Genomic DNA, 17,284 nt, shown 5'->3' on the forward strand with positions numbered 1-17,284 from the left:
GCATCTGGCTAGCTGACAATAAACTATCAATACACCTAGGTAAAACTGAAACCATCCTATACGGATCCCCATCTAAACTCAGAAAGGCTGAACATTTTAAAATAAAAGTGGGTAACATTAATATCACAAGAAAAGAGGATATTACATACCTGGGCTCCATCTTAGAGGCAAATCTTTCCGGAGATAAAATGGCAGCAAAAGTAATCAAAAAAGTTAACCATAGAACTAGATTCTTGTACAGGATATCCTCACTTGTCAGTAAAAACACACTGAGGACCCTATCAGGAGCTCTCATTCAATGTCACTTCGACTATGCCGTAACATCATGGTACTATAGAACCACAAAGGCCCATAAAACAAGACTCCAGACAGCCCAAAATAAACTGGTTAGGCTTCTGCTAGGCCTCAACCCTAGGACACATCTAACCGCTGCTCATTTTTTGAGCCTTGATTGGCTACGAGTAGTTGACAGAGTGCAGCAGCTTGCACTGGGCCTGGTCTTCAAGATACGCTACACCACAAAGACACCCAAGTACCTGTCAACATACTTCCAAAAAGTGAACAACGTCCACACATACAACACCAGAGGAAGCTCCACGAACCACGTTCAACCGCGTTGCACCACAAACAAGGGGTTAAACTCGTTTGCAAACTATGCAGTAAAAATGTGGAACGCCCTTCCTATAATCTTAAAGGAGTGCAAAACACTGCCCACCTTCAAAACCACTCTCAAAAAACATTTACAGGAGGCTGCAATCCGTAACTGGACCCTCTAAATCAAAAATCAGATTAAAAGACCCGAACTACCCACTGTACATACTTTGTGTTTTGTCCCCCGCCCCCACCTGTGGTGTATGTCCCCACCTGTCCTACCCGCTGTACATACCTTATGTTTTGTTGTATTGTTCTTCCCATGATGGATGTGTGTTTATCTTGTAGATAGTAATAGTTATTTGTCTGTATTATCTTGTAGATAGTACTAGCTTTTTTGTCTGTCTTACATGTAACGATGAATTGAGAATCAAGGACCCCAATTGAAATAAGCCAGTGGCTTTCTTGGGTTTTTATCCTGTTAGTTGACCTTGTATGTAATATGTACTTTCATGTACCTACTTCTGCAAATCTTCTAATAAAGTTTTCAATCAATCAATCAATTGCGTAATATTGCTAAAACATCTCCATTTCGGGGGTCTGTTTTTGGGTGCGTCACCAAACTTATTAGCTGTATTAGCAATGGCTGCCCCTTATAGACGTGACTTTGTCTTTAAAGAAGCTTACACATTCTTCCACATTTCAAAGCAGATGTTCTGGCTAGTGCAGCTCACAGCTCCCTCTGCAAGGCAGAAACGTAACAGAGAAGGAACACACACTCACACACTTACACACTTACACACTTACACACTTACACACTTACACTGAACAGACCAGGAAGTGAGGACATAAATACACAAGTGCCGAACACACACAGGTGTCACGCATTAGTCCATGACGAGGAAAGGAACAGGGAGTGTAGTAATGTTCCAAGACCACCAGAGGGCACCAAGGAGTCGCCAAGGTCCATTAGAGGTCCATTAGAAAGGAATTAGAAAGTCCATTAGAAAGGAACAGGGAGTGTAGTAATGTCCCAAGACCACCAGAGGGCACCAAGGAGTCGCCAAGGAAATGGCGACCCCAACTGTAACCTGATTGAGTGGGGTCAAATGGGGTTGGATTTAGTAGTCTATCAATGGCGGAGAACAAAACCAGACAGTTTCCACAAATTCTCTGTAATAATTTTAGAGAAGTGGGTCCTTCTCTCACTTCGAACAGTTTTATTATTATTATTCAATGTCTTTGAGCCCCGGAAAAGCGCTATATAAATATAATGAATTATTATTATTATTATTATTATTATTATTATAAGTAGCATTTTTTTCTTTTAGAATGGCACGGTGAACCTGTAACTTAGTTTTCCACAAGACCTTTTTTTTTGTCTTTACACAAGCTACTCTGTACTGTAGGTGTTGGAGATGGAGTCTCTGGTACAGTAACCTTAGTAACCAGGTGTGAAGGGAGGACGGTCTGGACCATCTCTCAGCACCCCTCTGGTGGGTAGGGAGGGGCCTAGAGATGATGATCCGGTGTCCAGTGTTCAGCAGGGTGTTTCTTTTTTCTTTCTTTTTTTCTGAGTGGGGCAGTCCCACTCATATTGTTTTCATTTTATTGGACAGATAGTGAAGACTGACAGGAAAGTAGGAGAAGAAGGGAGAGAGGGCATGTCAGCAGGGCATGGGCTGGATTCGAACCCATGCCGACATGGGCATATGTGTGCACTGTCGACCGCGGTGCTAGACCACTGGACCACCCCAGGCCACGAGCAGGGTGGTTAAACGAGCTTTGAAATCTGCTTTTAAAGGTTCTGACTGTCTAGCTCTGATGTCGTTGGTGCCCAGGTGTATGAGGATGTTGCAGACACATTGCATTCATGCAGACACATTGCATTCATTTACAAAAAACTGCTCAAAACACAGCTGTTCGCAATGGCCTACAACTGACACTGCTCCCCTACTGTAGCCTGCCACTCACTCTTCCCTATTTTTATGCTGCGCATGTCTTATTACTGTTTGTCTCCACTGTACAAGACCTTGGGCTACACCGAAAGGTAAGGATGTCATACAGACACATGATCCCCTAGAGTCTAGACTCTAGACTAACATCAAATTCTCCCCCAGTAATGTATGTTTGAAACCAGTTTAAAACACTATCATAGAGACCAACCCACTTCTCAAGGCGGTGAATTAAAAGGTTATTATGGTCAATGGTATCGAATGCTGCACTCAAATCTAAAAGAAAAAGTATTGACACTTGGTTTAAGTCAGTAAGTCTAAGATCATTTACTATTTTGACTAAGACTGTTTCTGTGCTGTGATCCTGTCCTCGGGGGCTACTGAGTCTCGGGGTAACTGTCCTCAGGCGTCCTATTAAGCAATCTGACTTGCCAAGGCTATCCTGGGTGAGGCTCAATCGCCTCCGGACCGGCGTCGGGCATTTCCGCTCATCAACGCACAGATGGGGCTTGGCCCCAAATGCGTCGTGCGAGTGTGGCGCAGAGGACCAAACCGCAGACCATGTTATCCTGGACTGCACGGTGTACCACCCATCCAATGGGATGCATGGTCTGTCGGTATTAGACGACGAGAGGACGACGTGGCTTCTGGAGGGGTGTCCAGAAATATAGCCCGGGTGAGCCCCTCAACCAGGTCTCGGGGTGGTAAAAGGGTAGCCCCTCAACCAGGTCTCGGGGTGGTAAAAGGGTAGCCCCACGGCCCCGAGCCCGGTGGAGTGGAGAGGAAAACAACAACCCATACGACGAAGAAGAAGAAGAAGAAGCAATCTGAAATTATCATTGCTGCTGTGAGGTCGAGGGACCTAGACACAAGAATTTTACTCCCATCATAACTGTGAAGTGATAACATTTATACATTTTGTAGTATTTAAGGGGCTACCAAAAAGACATTTCACTGCACATTAGTATAGTAGCCAACTATAGTTCTGGTAGGAGGTATAGGGTGGGGTGTGGGGAAGTTTGTGAGTAGCAGGCTGTACAAGAGGCGCCATTTAGTGATCTTTGTGTGTCAGTAACAGCTTTCCATTCTAAAGACTAGGGGTCTATCTGGCTCTAAGAGTAGGTGACAATGCGTGAGCTTAGAATGATAAGGTTCTATCTCCGTTTAGGGCAGTTCAGAGATATTGAGCGTCAAAGTTTTTACATTCCATTATGTTTTGTGAGATGGAACCTTTGTATTTTATTAATTACTAACTAAAACATTTCAACATTTTAAAAATAACACCACACAGGCATTAATAAACACCTAATGGATCAGATTATGTAAAAAACTCAATTTTGACAAAAATGGAGATAGAACCTTATAATTCTAACGAATGGGTTGGGTTGGCGTTCCTAGTGTTAACCGCCCAGGACCTTTCTCGGCTGTGTGATTGTCACAGATGAATGGATGCCAATCAGATCACAGATTTAGGTTGGATTTAGGTAGGTTATTTTAATGAACATAGAGAACACTGTAATGATTAGGGATAAAAGGCAAAATATATGTTACGGATGTTAAGGATACATATGTTTGCCACACAGGGGAACTGGGTTTAATTGCTCGGAAAAAGGTTGGGCCATTGAGTTATTGTGTTGTAATATTTTGGAACAGGCAAGATCACATTGTAGGTAGAATTAAATAAAAACAAGACACGTGTAAATATGCATAGCCTTTAGCCATTTGGTTTATTGATGTATTTTGAATGACTGAAACAAACGCATTAGAGAAAGAAGCAGAAACTACTACTACTCTATTGCAAATCGATTGCGCAAGAAAGTGAGTTAAACATAAATATAGAGGACTAATCTAGGTAGTGATAATGGCTTCTCGTTCATCGTCTTCCACGTCGCAGCCTTGTTGTCGTGGGTGATGGGGTCGTTCCCGGAGCTGTGCAAACCGTTTCTTGGCAGCCACATTTCTCAATGTAGATGTAGGGGTGGTTGAACTTTGACCCATCTGGGCAGATCATCTCAGCTTCCTTCGTACTGGTGGATGTTTCCTGACAGCAGGAGCAGGAGCGCTCCATCATCGTGGTCTGAACTGAATACCTGAGAACAGACAGCAACATGCAGGTGTTATAAAAAGAAATGTTTTTGAGGAAGCAGTGACAGTGGGAATAGGCTAGGTGCACGATCTCCACTACTTCCTGAAAGGCACCTTGCATGAACATATCCTGTCTCACTCTATTGGTTTAATTGATTAATCAGCTGTGCACTGTGTTCCAACAGTTTACAGCACAGCTGATTCAGGATCCATAATATACAATGTAATGTGATACCCATGATCCTGTCAATAATTCAATGTACAGCAACGTTTTGTCCACTACCACAAATACATGCAGCGTTATGGTTTTCTCAATGGTTAGGGATGTATTAGTGCCCCTAAAACAATGATGTTTTGATGTTGCCCCTAGATTACAGGGGTGGCCAACCCGTGGCTCGCGAGCCGCATGCGGCTCTTTAATCCATTCATTCATTAACAGTGAGTGGCTCGCTCTCTGTGTCTCAATAGGCATCGTTTTGGTTTGGCAATTCATGGCACTCGCCAAAAAATCCCCTGAAAATTGTATCTGAAACACGTGTTGTCATGTTGGTGATTTTATCCACGACGGTAACTCAACATCCTCCCGCTCCATCTCACCCCCCGGCCAGCCTGTCCTCGAGCGGGACGGAGGATTCTGCTCTGACTAGTCGCCTAGCAACGGTCCCTCAACAAGCCACGCCCACGGAGTAACGGTCATGTTCAAACCTTGTCCGTGATCGTCTTCATTCAGGTGGGTTAAACAAACCGTATAAACGCCACAATACCGTTGGTTCAAATGTAATATATTAATGAACAAGTCCATGTCATGTTGTGTCAGTACAAACATGTTCTAATTAAATGTTATTTTAGTGAAAAACCATTAGACCTGACGTCACCCGCGATTGTGAAGCTAAACTGTAACAAGCTAGTTAGCGAATGTTAAAGGGTACAACAACAGCTAGTTTAATGTCAACCATGTCTCTATTCTCAATCACTTCTGTAATAATTTGTGTGTGAGTAAGTTATATGTGTGTGTGCAAGCATGTTTTTGATATTGTCAATCGTCTCACTTGTAATAGGTGAGCTGTGACACAAATATGCCAGTGAGAAAAAGGAAAATGGACATAACAAGGAGCTTTTTTGGTCAAAGGGCAGCAGACACACCTACAGGGACACAGGTGAGGTCTTACAATACTAGTGTTTTAACAGTACAGTTAATTTAGAGTTGAGAATAGCTAAATCTGTAATGTTTTGTTTCTAAGGAGATTGAACCTGCTAGGAAAGATGTAGATTACTACCTACATACTGTAGCTGTCTCCTTTATTCATTACCTTAATGTCATATTGTCAATTGTATAGAAACAACTCACCAAAATAGACTGTTGCACAACTGATTTGGAACCCCCCCTCAACCCCCCTATTCTGTACCTTGCCATACCTTGGCTTTTGCTGAAATGACACCACTGGTCTCGTAGCCTATTGGAAATGTATTGTGTGTGTGTGTGTGTGTGTGTGTGTGTGTGTGTGTGTGTGTGTGTGTGTGAGTGTGAGAGAGGGAGTGCTTTTGCGAGCCCGCATGTATGATGTGGCTCTTTGGGGTACCCCAATCATTTTGGGAGGCTCTTAGTCTCCGAATAGTTAGCCACCCCTGCCAACGAAATGATCTAAAATACTCACGCGGAAAAGGTTCCACAGGATCCTCCACATGTTGCCATCTCCACCAGCTGTTCAGACTGGCAGCCTTTGCTTTCCAGATACACAGACGTCTTTGAGACGACGCATGGCGTGTTTATTAAAATAACTGGACAAAAAAAAAAGTGGAAAGAAGCAGAATTGGCTAGTTAATTATTAAACACGCAAAGGCTTTTTTAAAATTAGAGATAATATATCGAGGACTGTAGGAGTGGCCAAAGCACCGTCCTTGTTCAACAAACTATTCAGGGTACAAATAACTTACAGATGAAGTTCTACAGTATGAATAGCCAAAGTAAAAAAAAACAAAAAAACATACTTTCACATGCATGGCAGCAACCATCTGGGGCAATGACTTCAGTTCCCTTTAAACGAGAAATAGATTTAAGAGAGGTCAACATCATTAAAGTCACTTGTATAGCTTTTCATATACAGTAGTAGGCCTATGTTGCACTTCAGCAGATTACTCCTACAATGTTCACTTAAAGCAGTAGGTGGCGTCATCATAACAATACAGGACGTACTCAGCAACAGCCTTAGCCCCAAAAATAGATTTGTGGCTAGTCATATTTTTTAAACTATTGTACTAATTTCCGCCCACATTTGCTTTCAATTAGTCATTAAGCTAATGATTTTGTCGTGTTGAAATTGTGCTCGACTCACAGGTACGCAGTCTTTTATATCGAAGGCTGGGCAGACAGTCTTGGCCTCCAATGTGATGAACTGGTTGTGAATCTCTACACACTCGTACTTCACACACTTGTCTTCAGTTGGTATCCAGACGTCGTCAGGCTGTGGAGGTGAAGTCAAGAACATGTCAGGAAAAATCAATAGGAGAGAATGATTATCCTTGAGTGTCACTGTCTATCTATTTCAGTGTATTCATATTTTTTTATGATAGTGTACAGGTGCAACAGTAATAAGACCTACTGATAGCTTAGCTATGTGTACATGAAATCACATTGTTTTGGGACTTTTGGGTCTGTGTGAAAGTCATTTAGAATGTATGTCAGAGGTATTGTTTCCACTATTTTTTTACCTTAACAGTTTGTGTGGTGTTATCTGCCAGCACGACTATACAGCTTGTCTGTACACACTTCCCGCAGCATTGACCAGAGACGTTCTGAACCTCATAGCCCTGTTAGGACGGGGTGGACACAGAGGAGTCAAGGGTTTAGTTTACTACAGAATGGGCAATTATTTGACGTGGATTAAAACACTTCAAATGTGACTGTTGGCCTAGGGAGAGCACTTACCTGCTGGCACTCTGTGTCACACTCCACAGGCTTACACTCAATGACATGCAGTTGGGTTTGGTTATCCACCTTGGTACCACACAGGCAATCCTGACAGTCGTTTTCTGGAACTTTGGTACCCGGCTGGAATTAGAAAACAAGACATTTCATTTAAATGAACAGACTAGGACCTTCTTCATCTGTTTTTTTCAAGCAAGATTAAGAGTGTATTCTCACCTGATATTCAGTGTTGTTAAATACACAGACATCATTTGCCACTGTAAGTTGAAGAATAGGGATAATAATTTAATACGGCAGAATACATTTAGGTTACATTCTCTAATACGCATATCCAATATTCACACAAATGAACTCACACACTCACACACTAACTCACTCACTCACTCACTCACTCACTCACTCACTCACTCACACACTAACTCACTCACTCACTCACTCACTCAGTCACACACTAACTCACTCACTCACTCACTCACTCACTCACACACTCACACACTAACTCACTCACTCACTAACTCACTCACTCACTCACTCACTCACTCACTCACACACTCACTCACTCACACACTAACTCACTCACTCACTCACTCACTCACTCACTCACTCACTCACACACTCACACACTAACTCACTCACTCACTCACTCACTCACTCACTCACTCACTCACTAACTCACTCACTCACTCACTCACTCACTCACTCACTCACTAACTCACTCACTCATTCACTCACCGCAAGTGGGGCAGCAGTTTCCAGTAATAGTCTCTGACGTGAATCCAACTGGGCAAGTTTGATTGGTAGAAGAACACTGCGTGACATCACACTCTGTAAGGAGAGAAACGTTACTATTGTCCTCTGTTGCCATGTGACAAAAACTATGCAAAATGATCACCCTGCTTGGAAGTACAGGGTACTGGCAAAGAAATGTATACAATTGAACAATGTTTCAAAACAGTGTTTCATAACACACTTATAGTGATTATCTAAGTGTCTATATTTGCAAGCAGCCATTTTTATTAGGTTGTTAAGTCACTCACCACATTTGTACTGTAGACAGCAGCCCACTGTTTCATTGACCTTAACTTGGCCCTCCAGATCACAGGTGAGGGAAGGCTGTTGTGGACATTCCACATGCTTGCATTGGACACTCAGGTTGTTGGGGTTACACAGGCACTCTTGGCAATCGCTCACCCAGGTTTCATTGGCCTGCAATGAGTAACAATGTAAGGACTCTCAAGTTGTATACTAGACTTCAGTGCTGCCTTTGATGTCATTGATCATAACTTGCTATTAAGGAAACTCCAGTGTTATGGCTTTACTCCATCTGCCCTACATGGATACCTGACTAATACACCACAGAAGGTTCTCTTTAATGGAAGCCTCTTAAATGCAAAACATACACAGTGTGGGATTCGGCAGGGCTCTTCACTTGTACCACTGCTCTTCTCGATTTTTACAAATGATCTTCCACTTGCTTGTAAAAAAAGCCTGTGTGTCTGTATGCAGATGATTCAACACTCTACATGTCTGCACCAAAATTCTAAGAAATCACCTCAGCCCTCAACAAAGAGCTGCAGATAGTAGATAGTATTAAACTGGATCACTGAAAATAAACTTGTCCTGAACATATCCAAGACTATGAGCACATAGATATTACATTACCTGTTTCCATTGTCCATTTGGTAAATAACAAATATCTGGTGAACCCCGACAAGGAGAGAGATAAAAAAGAAGATCATTAAATTGCGTTGAATAATTTGGTTTCAATCATGTATGTGGAGCACAGGTATCTGACTGCGCTCCACATACATGCGCTTTAAACCAAACTCAGACCATTTAAGTGTATGTGAAGCATTAGTCAATAGTTAAAAAAAACACTCATACTTTATATACAAATGTATAATAAACAAAATGTAATAGGACACATAGCGATTGACATTTTATGAGTGGCCTGTAATTGCCAAAGTGAATATCTGAAGGGCGTTGCCTTGTGACACAGCTATGACAGCACCATTGTGACACAGCTATGACATCACCATTCTGTACGGCCCCACATTCTCGTATTATCTGACCAATCCTTACTTACCACAACTTGGGAGGCAGATGTTTGAGCCAGAACTCATCAGAGTGGTACCAGGAGGACAGTAGCATCCCTCTTGCTTTGTGTCTCCCATGACACTGAATCTATTGATAGTCTGGATAAACACGAAATTGTACCTGCAGAGAGAAAATCCAAAGTGAGTCAATACTTCAATACTTTTCTTCCTCCATTGAACCCATCCATTATCAAAAACATTATTAAGCATACCTGAGATCACATGTCGGCTCAACTAGTGGACCACAGGCCTCGTACACTTTAGGTGTCTGGCACTTGTACACTGTAGATGGTGAGACAAAATGATGAATTAACATCAGTGTGAGAAGCTGTCTGTGCTTTATGGCCTTGTGGAGTGATCAACTTACCACACTGTTGATTTGTAGAATTTCTCCACTCAACACAAACTCCTGCCTTTGCGCACACTTCAGCATATGTCTGCAAGCTGGTGCAGCCAATGCCAACCTCATGAAGTTGGCAGACATCAAAGACGCACGCCTCAAGGAATGGTTCATAGGGGATGACCTTGTGGCACGCCTCAAAGACGCTACAAATTATGAAATGTTTCAGTTAGCGCGGCCACTTACACTCCACTCAGCATGGCATTGTAAACAGTGATGATGTAACGCATGCTGTGTGCCACTTTGTTTAATTGTTGTTTTACTATATCCATAGAGGTATTGGCTTCATCGTAGATGTCTCTTGATCCTTGACTAACATTTTCCTAAAATTCTACTTCAGCGGATTTCATTTTGTATACAACATGCCATATCCATATAATTCTGCTGTGTTTACTTACTCGCTTTTAATTACATCACAAATTGGTGGTGAGCAGGGTGGAGTTGGCGTTGGTTTTGTCGTCGGTTGTGGTGTTGGTGGCGGCGTTGGCGGCGGCGTTGGTGGCATGCACTGACTGTCATTGTGGTCAGGAACATGCCATTGATGTGCCATGTTTGGACAAGATGAATCAATTGTCCCATTTGGCAAGCGGCAGTCATCTGTCCGGTTATTGTCACAGGTACCTAGAAAAGAATCAAAGCCATTCTAGACCATGCAACACCATATAGTAATTATAGTTACAGGGTGATATTGAAACAGCTGTACTCACCACACTGTCCCTCAGTGTTGCCACTGAACTTGTCATAGGGCAGGTTGATGCTAAACATCAGCCCAGTGAAAGCCACCTTGGCATCAATTGCTGGTATGACCAAAAGTGTTTCAATTCCATTGTCCGATATGCGGAAGTCACTGGTCTGATACGCTGGGGTGATGGCTATGTTGTTGACATAAATCTAAGACAAATAAGAATGAGATTTTTTTTTTAAGAATCATTCCATCAAGTGTTTTGTTCATTGCTTATTGTGCTCAGTACAGTACATGGAAACTGTCTCAAACATTGGTTACACAAAGGAAGTACCCTGAACTCTGTAATCGTAATGTCATGTCAAACTACAACATTGATTTATTTACCAAGTTTGTGAAAGATCCATCAGTGACCTTCTGCGTCATGTATATCTCATAGGATTTGTAATATACTGTTATAGCCCGAGGACAGGAAAGTCCGTCTGGGGCACCACAGTCATAATTGTCGATAGTAACACTGAAGTTGTATTTTGGCACGATTTCTTTAACCAAGACGTAAGAACAATTTCCTTGGAAGCCATAGTATGTTCCATCAAATGTGACATAGTGGGGATCTCCCCATCCATAGCAGAGACCTGTGTAAGAGAAAAAAAGCATGAAACATGACACTGTTTATTAAATAATAATAATAATAATAATAATAATAATAATAATAATAATATCAGAATTAGCCAATGGGTTCTATTCTTTTCAGATTTGAACAAAGATCAATGACCAGATTAGAGGGCATTCTATCATAATCGTAAGCAATTTTATTATTAAAATAACAACAAATGTTTGATTTGTTCAACTTACACTGACACTGATACTGGTAACAGCATCCGGCCTCGTCATAAACTTTGATTGGAGGTTGGTCATTTTCACATTCAATTTGCTTCACGGCCGGACAGTTCACGTGATCATAAATAACTTTGCTATCGATGCATGTTCCGTTGAGGCATGTTCCGTCTTCTGTCCATCGGTCACCATTCTACAAAACAGAAGCAAATGATTACAGAAAATAACCTACAACCACTGTCACCTACATATTGCATTACCTGCTCAGTGGCCTTTAGAGTGTCCACCCTGAGATTGGGAGGTTGTGAGTTCGATCCCCGGACGAGACATACCAAAGACTATAAAAATGGTACCCGATGCCTCCCTGCTTGGCACTCAGCATTAAGGGTGGGATTGGGGGCGTCAAACCAGCGTCATGTCCAGGGGGTGTACTTGTACATCAAACCACCTCAAGCTACGGAAACAGGAGATAGGCTCCTGCCGCCTAAGGGCCATTAGGGCTAATTCTGAAATGTTTGTCATCATCTCTCTGTTATCAGCTCTCACATACAGTAACTATTGATATATAACAAAAAGTAAGTACCTTTCTTGGAGGGATAATATAGTTACAGTCTTTCCCTGATGGAAATGGCGGTTTAGTGGTGGTAGAGGGCGGTTTAGTAGTGGTGGTAGAGGGCGGTTCAGTGGTGGTAGAGGGTGATGGCGTCGTTGTAACTGGCGGTTTAGTGGTGGTAGAGGGTGATGGCGTCGTTGTAACTGGGTAACCACATTTGCTGATACTTATTTCTATTTGACAAGTCTTGTTGCAGTATCCTATGTAGCACCATCCATCAGTGTCCGAAACATTGTAGACAAGTGAATCTAAAACGAGAATGGATAGATGTTTAATCATGTGATGGATTATTAAAACAACAGGTAAAAAATAATAATAATTTCAGCTCAGTACAATTGCAATTGATTTCCGGTAGTTCGACAAATCATTTTTTAGAAAATATATCGTATTAGAAAATAATAGCAACTTACCCTTTGGAAAATTGGTGTGATTATAAGAGCAGAAGCAAGCAGTCACAAGTGCGGCGGTGACTTGAGTTGTTGACACTTGAGTTGTTTCACCAGCAGTAATAACAATTGGTGGCTCAGATGTCGTTGTAGGTGTTTCAGTCGTTGTGGGAGTTTGGGTTGTGGCTACAAGAGTTTGGGTTGTAATAGCCGTGGAAGGCTGAGTAGTTGGGATCTTTAAACAAGTACAACATTGCACTCGAATCTCATAATCGAAGCACTGCCAAAGACCACCGTTGTTTGAGTTCTTACAAACGAGTCCCACATCCGTATTGCATGTCACATTTTGGTTGGGCAGCAGGTCGATCGAAACGGAAGGGTAATCCTTTGCTCTGCAGTCAACTGCTTCTGGAGATTCACAAATGTCATAACCAGCAGCAATGATCTTCTGTATGGATTCATCGTCTCCACCATCATTGCCGGTAGTAGGCTTACCGAGATCGATCCAGTTTGACCATTGACAAATGTTTAGACTACTGCAAGTTGTTGTAGATGGAGTGGATGTCAACGTGGTGTAAGTCTCATGTGATGTTGAGGTGGAAGTGGTGGTTTTAGGAATTGTGGTGGGAGTTGTGATAGTAGTTATAGGGGTTGTGGTGGCAGTTGTAGTTGTGATTGTAGGAGTTGTAGTGGCAGTTGTAGTTGTGATTGTAGGAGTTGTAGTGGGAGTTGTAGTTGTGATTGTAGGAGTTGTGGTGGGAGTTGTAGTTGTGATTGTAGGAGTTGTAGTGGCAGTTGTAGTTGTGATTGTAGGAGTTGTAGTGGCAGTTGTAGTTGTGATTGTAGGAGTTGTGGTGGGAGTTGTAGTTGTGATTGTAGGGGTTGTGGTGGGAGTTGTAGTTGTGGTTGTAGGAGTTGTGGTGGGAGTTGTAGTTGTGATTGTAGGAGTTGTGGTGGGAGTTGTAGTTGTGGTTGTAGGAGTTGTGGTGGGAGTTGTAGTAGTGATTGTAGGAGTTGTGGTGGGAGTTGTAGTTGTGATTGTAGGAGTTGTGGTGGGAGTTGTAGTTGTGATTGTAGGGGTTGTGGTGGGAGTTGTAGTTGTGATTGTAGGAGTTGTGGTGGGAGTTGTAGTTGTGATTGTAGGGGTTGTGGTGGGAGTTGTAGTTGTGATTGTTGGAGTTGTAGTGGCAGTTGTAGTTGTGATTGTAGGAGTTGTGGTGGGAGTTGTAGTTGTGATTGTAGGAGTTGTAGTGGCAGTTGTAGTTGTGGTTATAGGAGTTGTGGTGGGAGTTGTAGTTGTGATCGTAGGAGTTGTGGTGGGAGTTGTAGTTGTGATCGTAGGAGTTGTGCCAGGCTGAGTAGTTGGGATTGTTGTTGAGATGGGTGTCGTGCTTCCACATTGACAACATTTCACTCGAATCTCATAATCAAAGCAGGTTTTCTGAAGAGTTTGCTTTTTGTTCTGACAAATAAGTCCCACAGTTGGATTGCATGTCACATCTTGGCCCAGCTGGGAGAGCGGAATGGTTGGGAATTCCTTTGCTCTACATTCAACTGCCTCTGGAGCTCCACAAATGTCATAACCAGCAGCAATGATCTTCTGTATGGATTCAACGTCCCCACCATCAGGGCCGGTAGTAGGCACATCTTGATCAATCCAGTTTGACCATTGACAAGTTGTTGCACCACTGCAAGTTGTTGGTGGAGTTGTAGATGGAGTGGATGTCAAGATTGTGGAAGTCTCAGTTGTCATTGTTGTAGGAGTTGTGGAGGGAGTTGTAGTTGTGATTGTAGGAGTTGTGGTGGGAGTTGTAGTTGTGATTGTAGGAGTTGTGGTGGGAGTTGTAGTTGTGATTGTAGGAGTTGTAGTGGGAGTTGTAGTTGTGATTGTAGGAGTTGTGGTGGCAGTTGTTGTTGTGATTGTAGGAGTTGTAGTGGCAGTTGTAGTAGTGATTGTAGGAGTTGTAGTGGCAGTTGTTGTTGTGATTGTAGGAGTTGTGGTGGGAGTTGTAGTTGTGGTTATAGGTGTTGTGGTTGTAGAAGTTGTGGGAGGCTGAGTAGTTGTTGGGATTGTTGTTGAGATGGGTGTCGTGCTTCCACATTGACAACATTTCACTCGAATCTCATAATCAAAGCATTTTGCCTGAATACCTTGCATTTTGTTCTGACAAATGAGTCCCACAGTTGGATTGCATGTCACATCTTGGCCCAGCTGGGAGATCGGAATGGTAGGGTATTCCTTTGCTCTACATTCAACTGCCTCTGGAGCTCCACAAATGTCATAACCAGCAGCAATGATCTTCTGTATGGATTCATCGTCTCCACCATCAGGGCTGGTAGTAGGCTCACTTTGATCGATCCAGTTTGACCATTCACAAGTTGCTTGACCACTGCAAGTTGTTGGTGGAATTGATGTTGTTCCAGGCGATGTTGAGGTGGAAGTGGTGGTTGTAGGAGCTATGGTGGGAGTTGTAGTTGTGATTGCAAGAGTTGTTGTAATAGCTGTGGGAGGCTGAGTAGTTGGGATTGTTGTTGAGATGGGTGTCGTGCTTCCACATCGACAACATTTCGCTCGAATCTCATAATCAAAGCACTTGTTCTGAAGACCTTGCATTTTGTTCTGACAAATGAGTCCCACAGTTGGATTGCATGTCACGTCTTGGCCCAGCTGGGAGAGTGGAATGGTAGGGTATTCCTGTGCTCTGCATTCAACTGCCTCTGGAGCTCCACAAATGTCATAACCAGCAGCAATCATCTGCTGTATGGATTCAGTGTCTCCACCATCAGGGCTGGAGGTTGGCTCACCGGCATTGATCCAGTCTGACCATTCACAAGTTGTTTGACCACTGCAAGTTGTTGTTGGGATTGTGGTTGTCGAGGTTGTGGGAGGCTCAGTTGTCGTTGTTGGGATTGTTGTTGAGATGGGTGTCGTGGTTACACATTTACAACATTTCACTTGAATCTCATAATCAAAGCATTTCGCCTGAAGACCTTGCATTTTGTTCTGACAAACGAGTCCGTCGGTTGGATTGCATGTCACATCTTGGCCCAGCTGGGAGATCGGAATGGTAGGGTATTCCTTTGCTCTGCATTCAACTGCCTCTGGAGCTACACAAATGTCATAACCAGCAGCAATGATATTCTGTATGGATTCATTGTCTCCACCATCAGGGCCGGAGGTTGGCTCACCGACATCGATCCAGCCTGACCATTCACAAGTTGCTTGACCACTGCAAGTTGTTGATGGAGTTGTGGGAGGCTCAGTTGTCGTTGATGGTGTTCCAGGCGATGTTGAGGTGGGAGTGGTGGTTGTAATAACTGTGGGAGTCTGAGTAGTTGTTGGGATTGTTGTTGAGATGGGTGTCGTGCTTCCACATCGACAACATTTCACTCGAATCTCATAATCAAAGCATTTTGCCTGAACACCTTGCATTTTGTTCTGACAAATGAGTCCCACAGTTGGATTGCATGTCACATCTTGGCCCAGCTGGGAGAGGGGAATGGTAGGGTATTCCTTTGCTCTACATTCAATTGCCTCTGGAGCTCCACAAATGTCATAACCAGCAGCAATGATCTTCTGTATGGATTCAACGTCTCCACCATCAGGGCTGGTAGTAGGCTCACTTTGATCGATCCAGTCTGACCATTCACAAGTTGTTGGACCACTGCAAGTTGTTGTTGCGATTGTGGTTGTCAAGGTTGTGGGAGGCTCAGTTGTCATTGTTGGTGTTCCAAGCGATGTTGAGGTGGAAGTGGGGGTTGTAGGAGCTGTGGTGGGAGTTGTAGTTGTGATTGTAGGAGTTGTAGTGGCAGTTGTAGTTGTGATTGTAGGAGTTGTGGTGGCAGTGGTAGTAGTAATTGTGGGAGTTTGGGTTGTAGAAGCTGTGGGCGTCTGAGTAGTTGTTGGGTTTGTTGTTGAGATGGGTGTCGTGCTTCCACATCGACAACATTTCACTCGAATCTCATAATCAAAGCATTTTGCCTGAAGACCTTGCATTTTGTTCTGACAAATGAGTCCCACAGTTGGATTGCATGTCACATCTTGGCCCAGCTGGGAGAGGGGAATGGTAGGGTATTCCTTTGCTCTACATTCAACTGCCTCTGGAGCTCCACAAATGTCATAACCAGCAGCAATGATCTTCTGTATGGATTCATCGTCTCCACCATCAGGGCTGGTAGTAGGCTCACTTTGATCGATCCAGTCTGACCATTCACAAGTTGTTGGACCACTGCAAGTTGTTGTTGAGATTGTGCTTATCAAGGTTGTGGGAGGCTCAGTTGTCATTGTTGGTGTTCCAAGCGATGTTGAGGTGGAAGTAGGGGTTGTAGGAGCTGTGGTGGGAGTTGTAGTTGTGATTGTAGGAGTTGTGGTGGCAGTGGTAGTAGTAATTGTAGGAGTTTGGGTTGTAGAAGCTGTGGGAGGCTGAGTAGTTGTTGGGATTGTTGTTGAGATGGGTGTCGTGGTTACACATCGACAACATTTCACTTGAATCTCATAATCAAAGCATTTTCCCTGAAGACCTTGCATTTTGTTCTGACAAATGAGTCCGTCAGTTGGATTGCATGTCACATCTTGGCCCAGCTGGGAGAGTGGAATGGTAGGGTATTCCTTTGCTCTGCATTCAACTGCCTCTGGAGCTACACAAATGTGATAACCAGCAGCAATGATCTTTTGTATGGATTCATTGTCTCCACCATCAGGGTTGGAGGTTG

General features: G+C 43.2%; 2 protein-coding genes across 2 annotated transcripts; both read right to left on the bottom strand.

Moving 5' to 3' along the window:
• Positions 1-1,321: 1,321 nt before the first annotated feature.
• LOC308154859 (intestinal mucin-like protein) lies at positions 1,322-11,653 on the bottom strand (the record flags this gene model as incomplete). The annotated part of the gene is made up of 14 exons (XM_080528077.1): positions 1,322-1,333; positions 4,486-4,636; positions 6,287-6,375; positions 6,965-7,093; positions 7,341-7,439; positions 7,558-7,680; positions 7,871-7,875; positions 8,595-8,732; positions 9,644-9,774; positions 9,866-9,935; positions 10,021-10,199; positions 10,452-10,674; positions 10,761-10,944; positions 11,591-11,653. The coding sequence occupies 14 exons, from the start codon at positions 11,651-11,653 to the stop codon at positions 1,322-1,324; spliced, it is 1,596 nt and encodes a 531-aa protein (XP_080384203.1).
• Positions 11,654-11,757: 104 nt separating this feature from the next.
• LOC308154860 (uncharacterized protein) lies at positions 11,758-14,218 on the bottom strand (the record flags this gene model as incomplete). The annotated part of the gene is made up of 3 exons (XM_080528078.1): positions 11,758-11,765; positions 13,067-13,925; positions 14,195-14,218. 3 exons carry the CDS (start codon positions 14,216-14,218, stop codon positions 11,758-11,760), a joined length of 891 nt encoding a protein of 296 aa, XP_080384204.1.
• Positions 14,219-17,284: the final 3,066 nt, after the last annotated feature.

This window comes from Nansenia antarctica, assembly GCF_963989245.1.
Source record: "Nansenia antarctica genome assembly, chromosome: 4".
NCBI lineage: Eukaryota > Metazoa > Chordata > Actinopteri > Argentiniformes > Microstomatidae > Nansenia > Nansenia antarctica.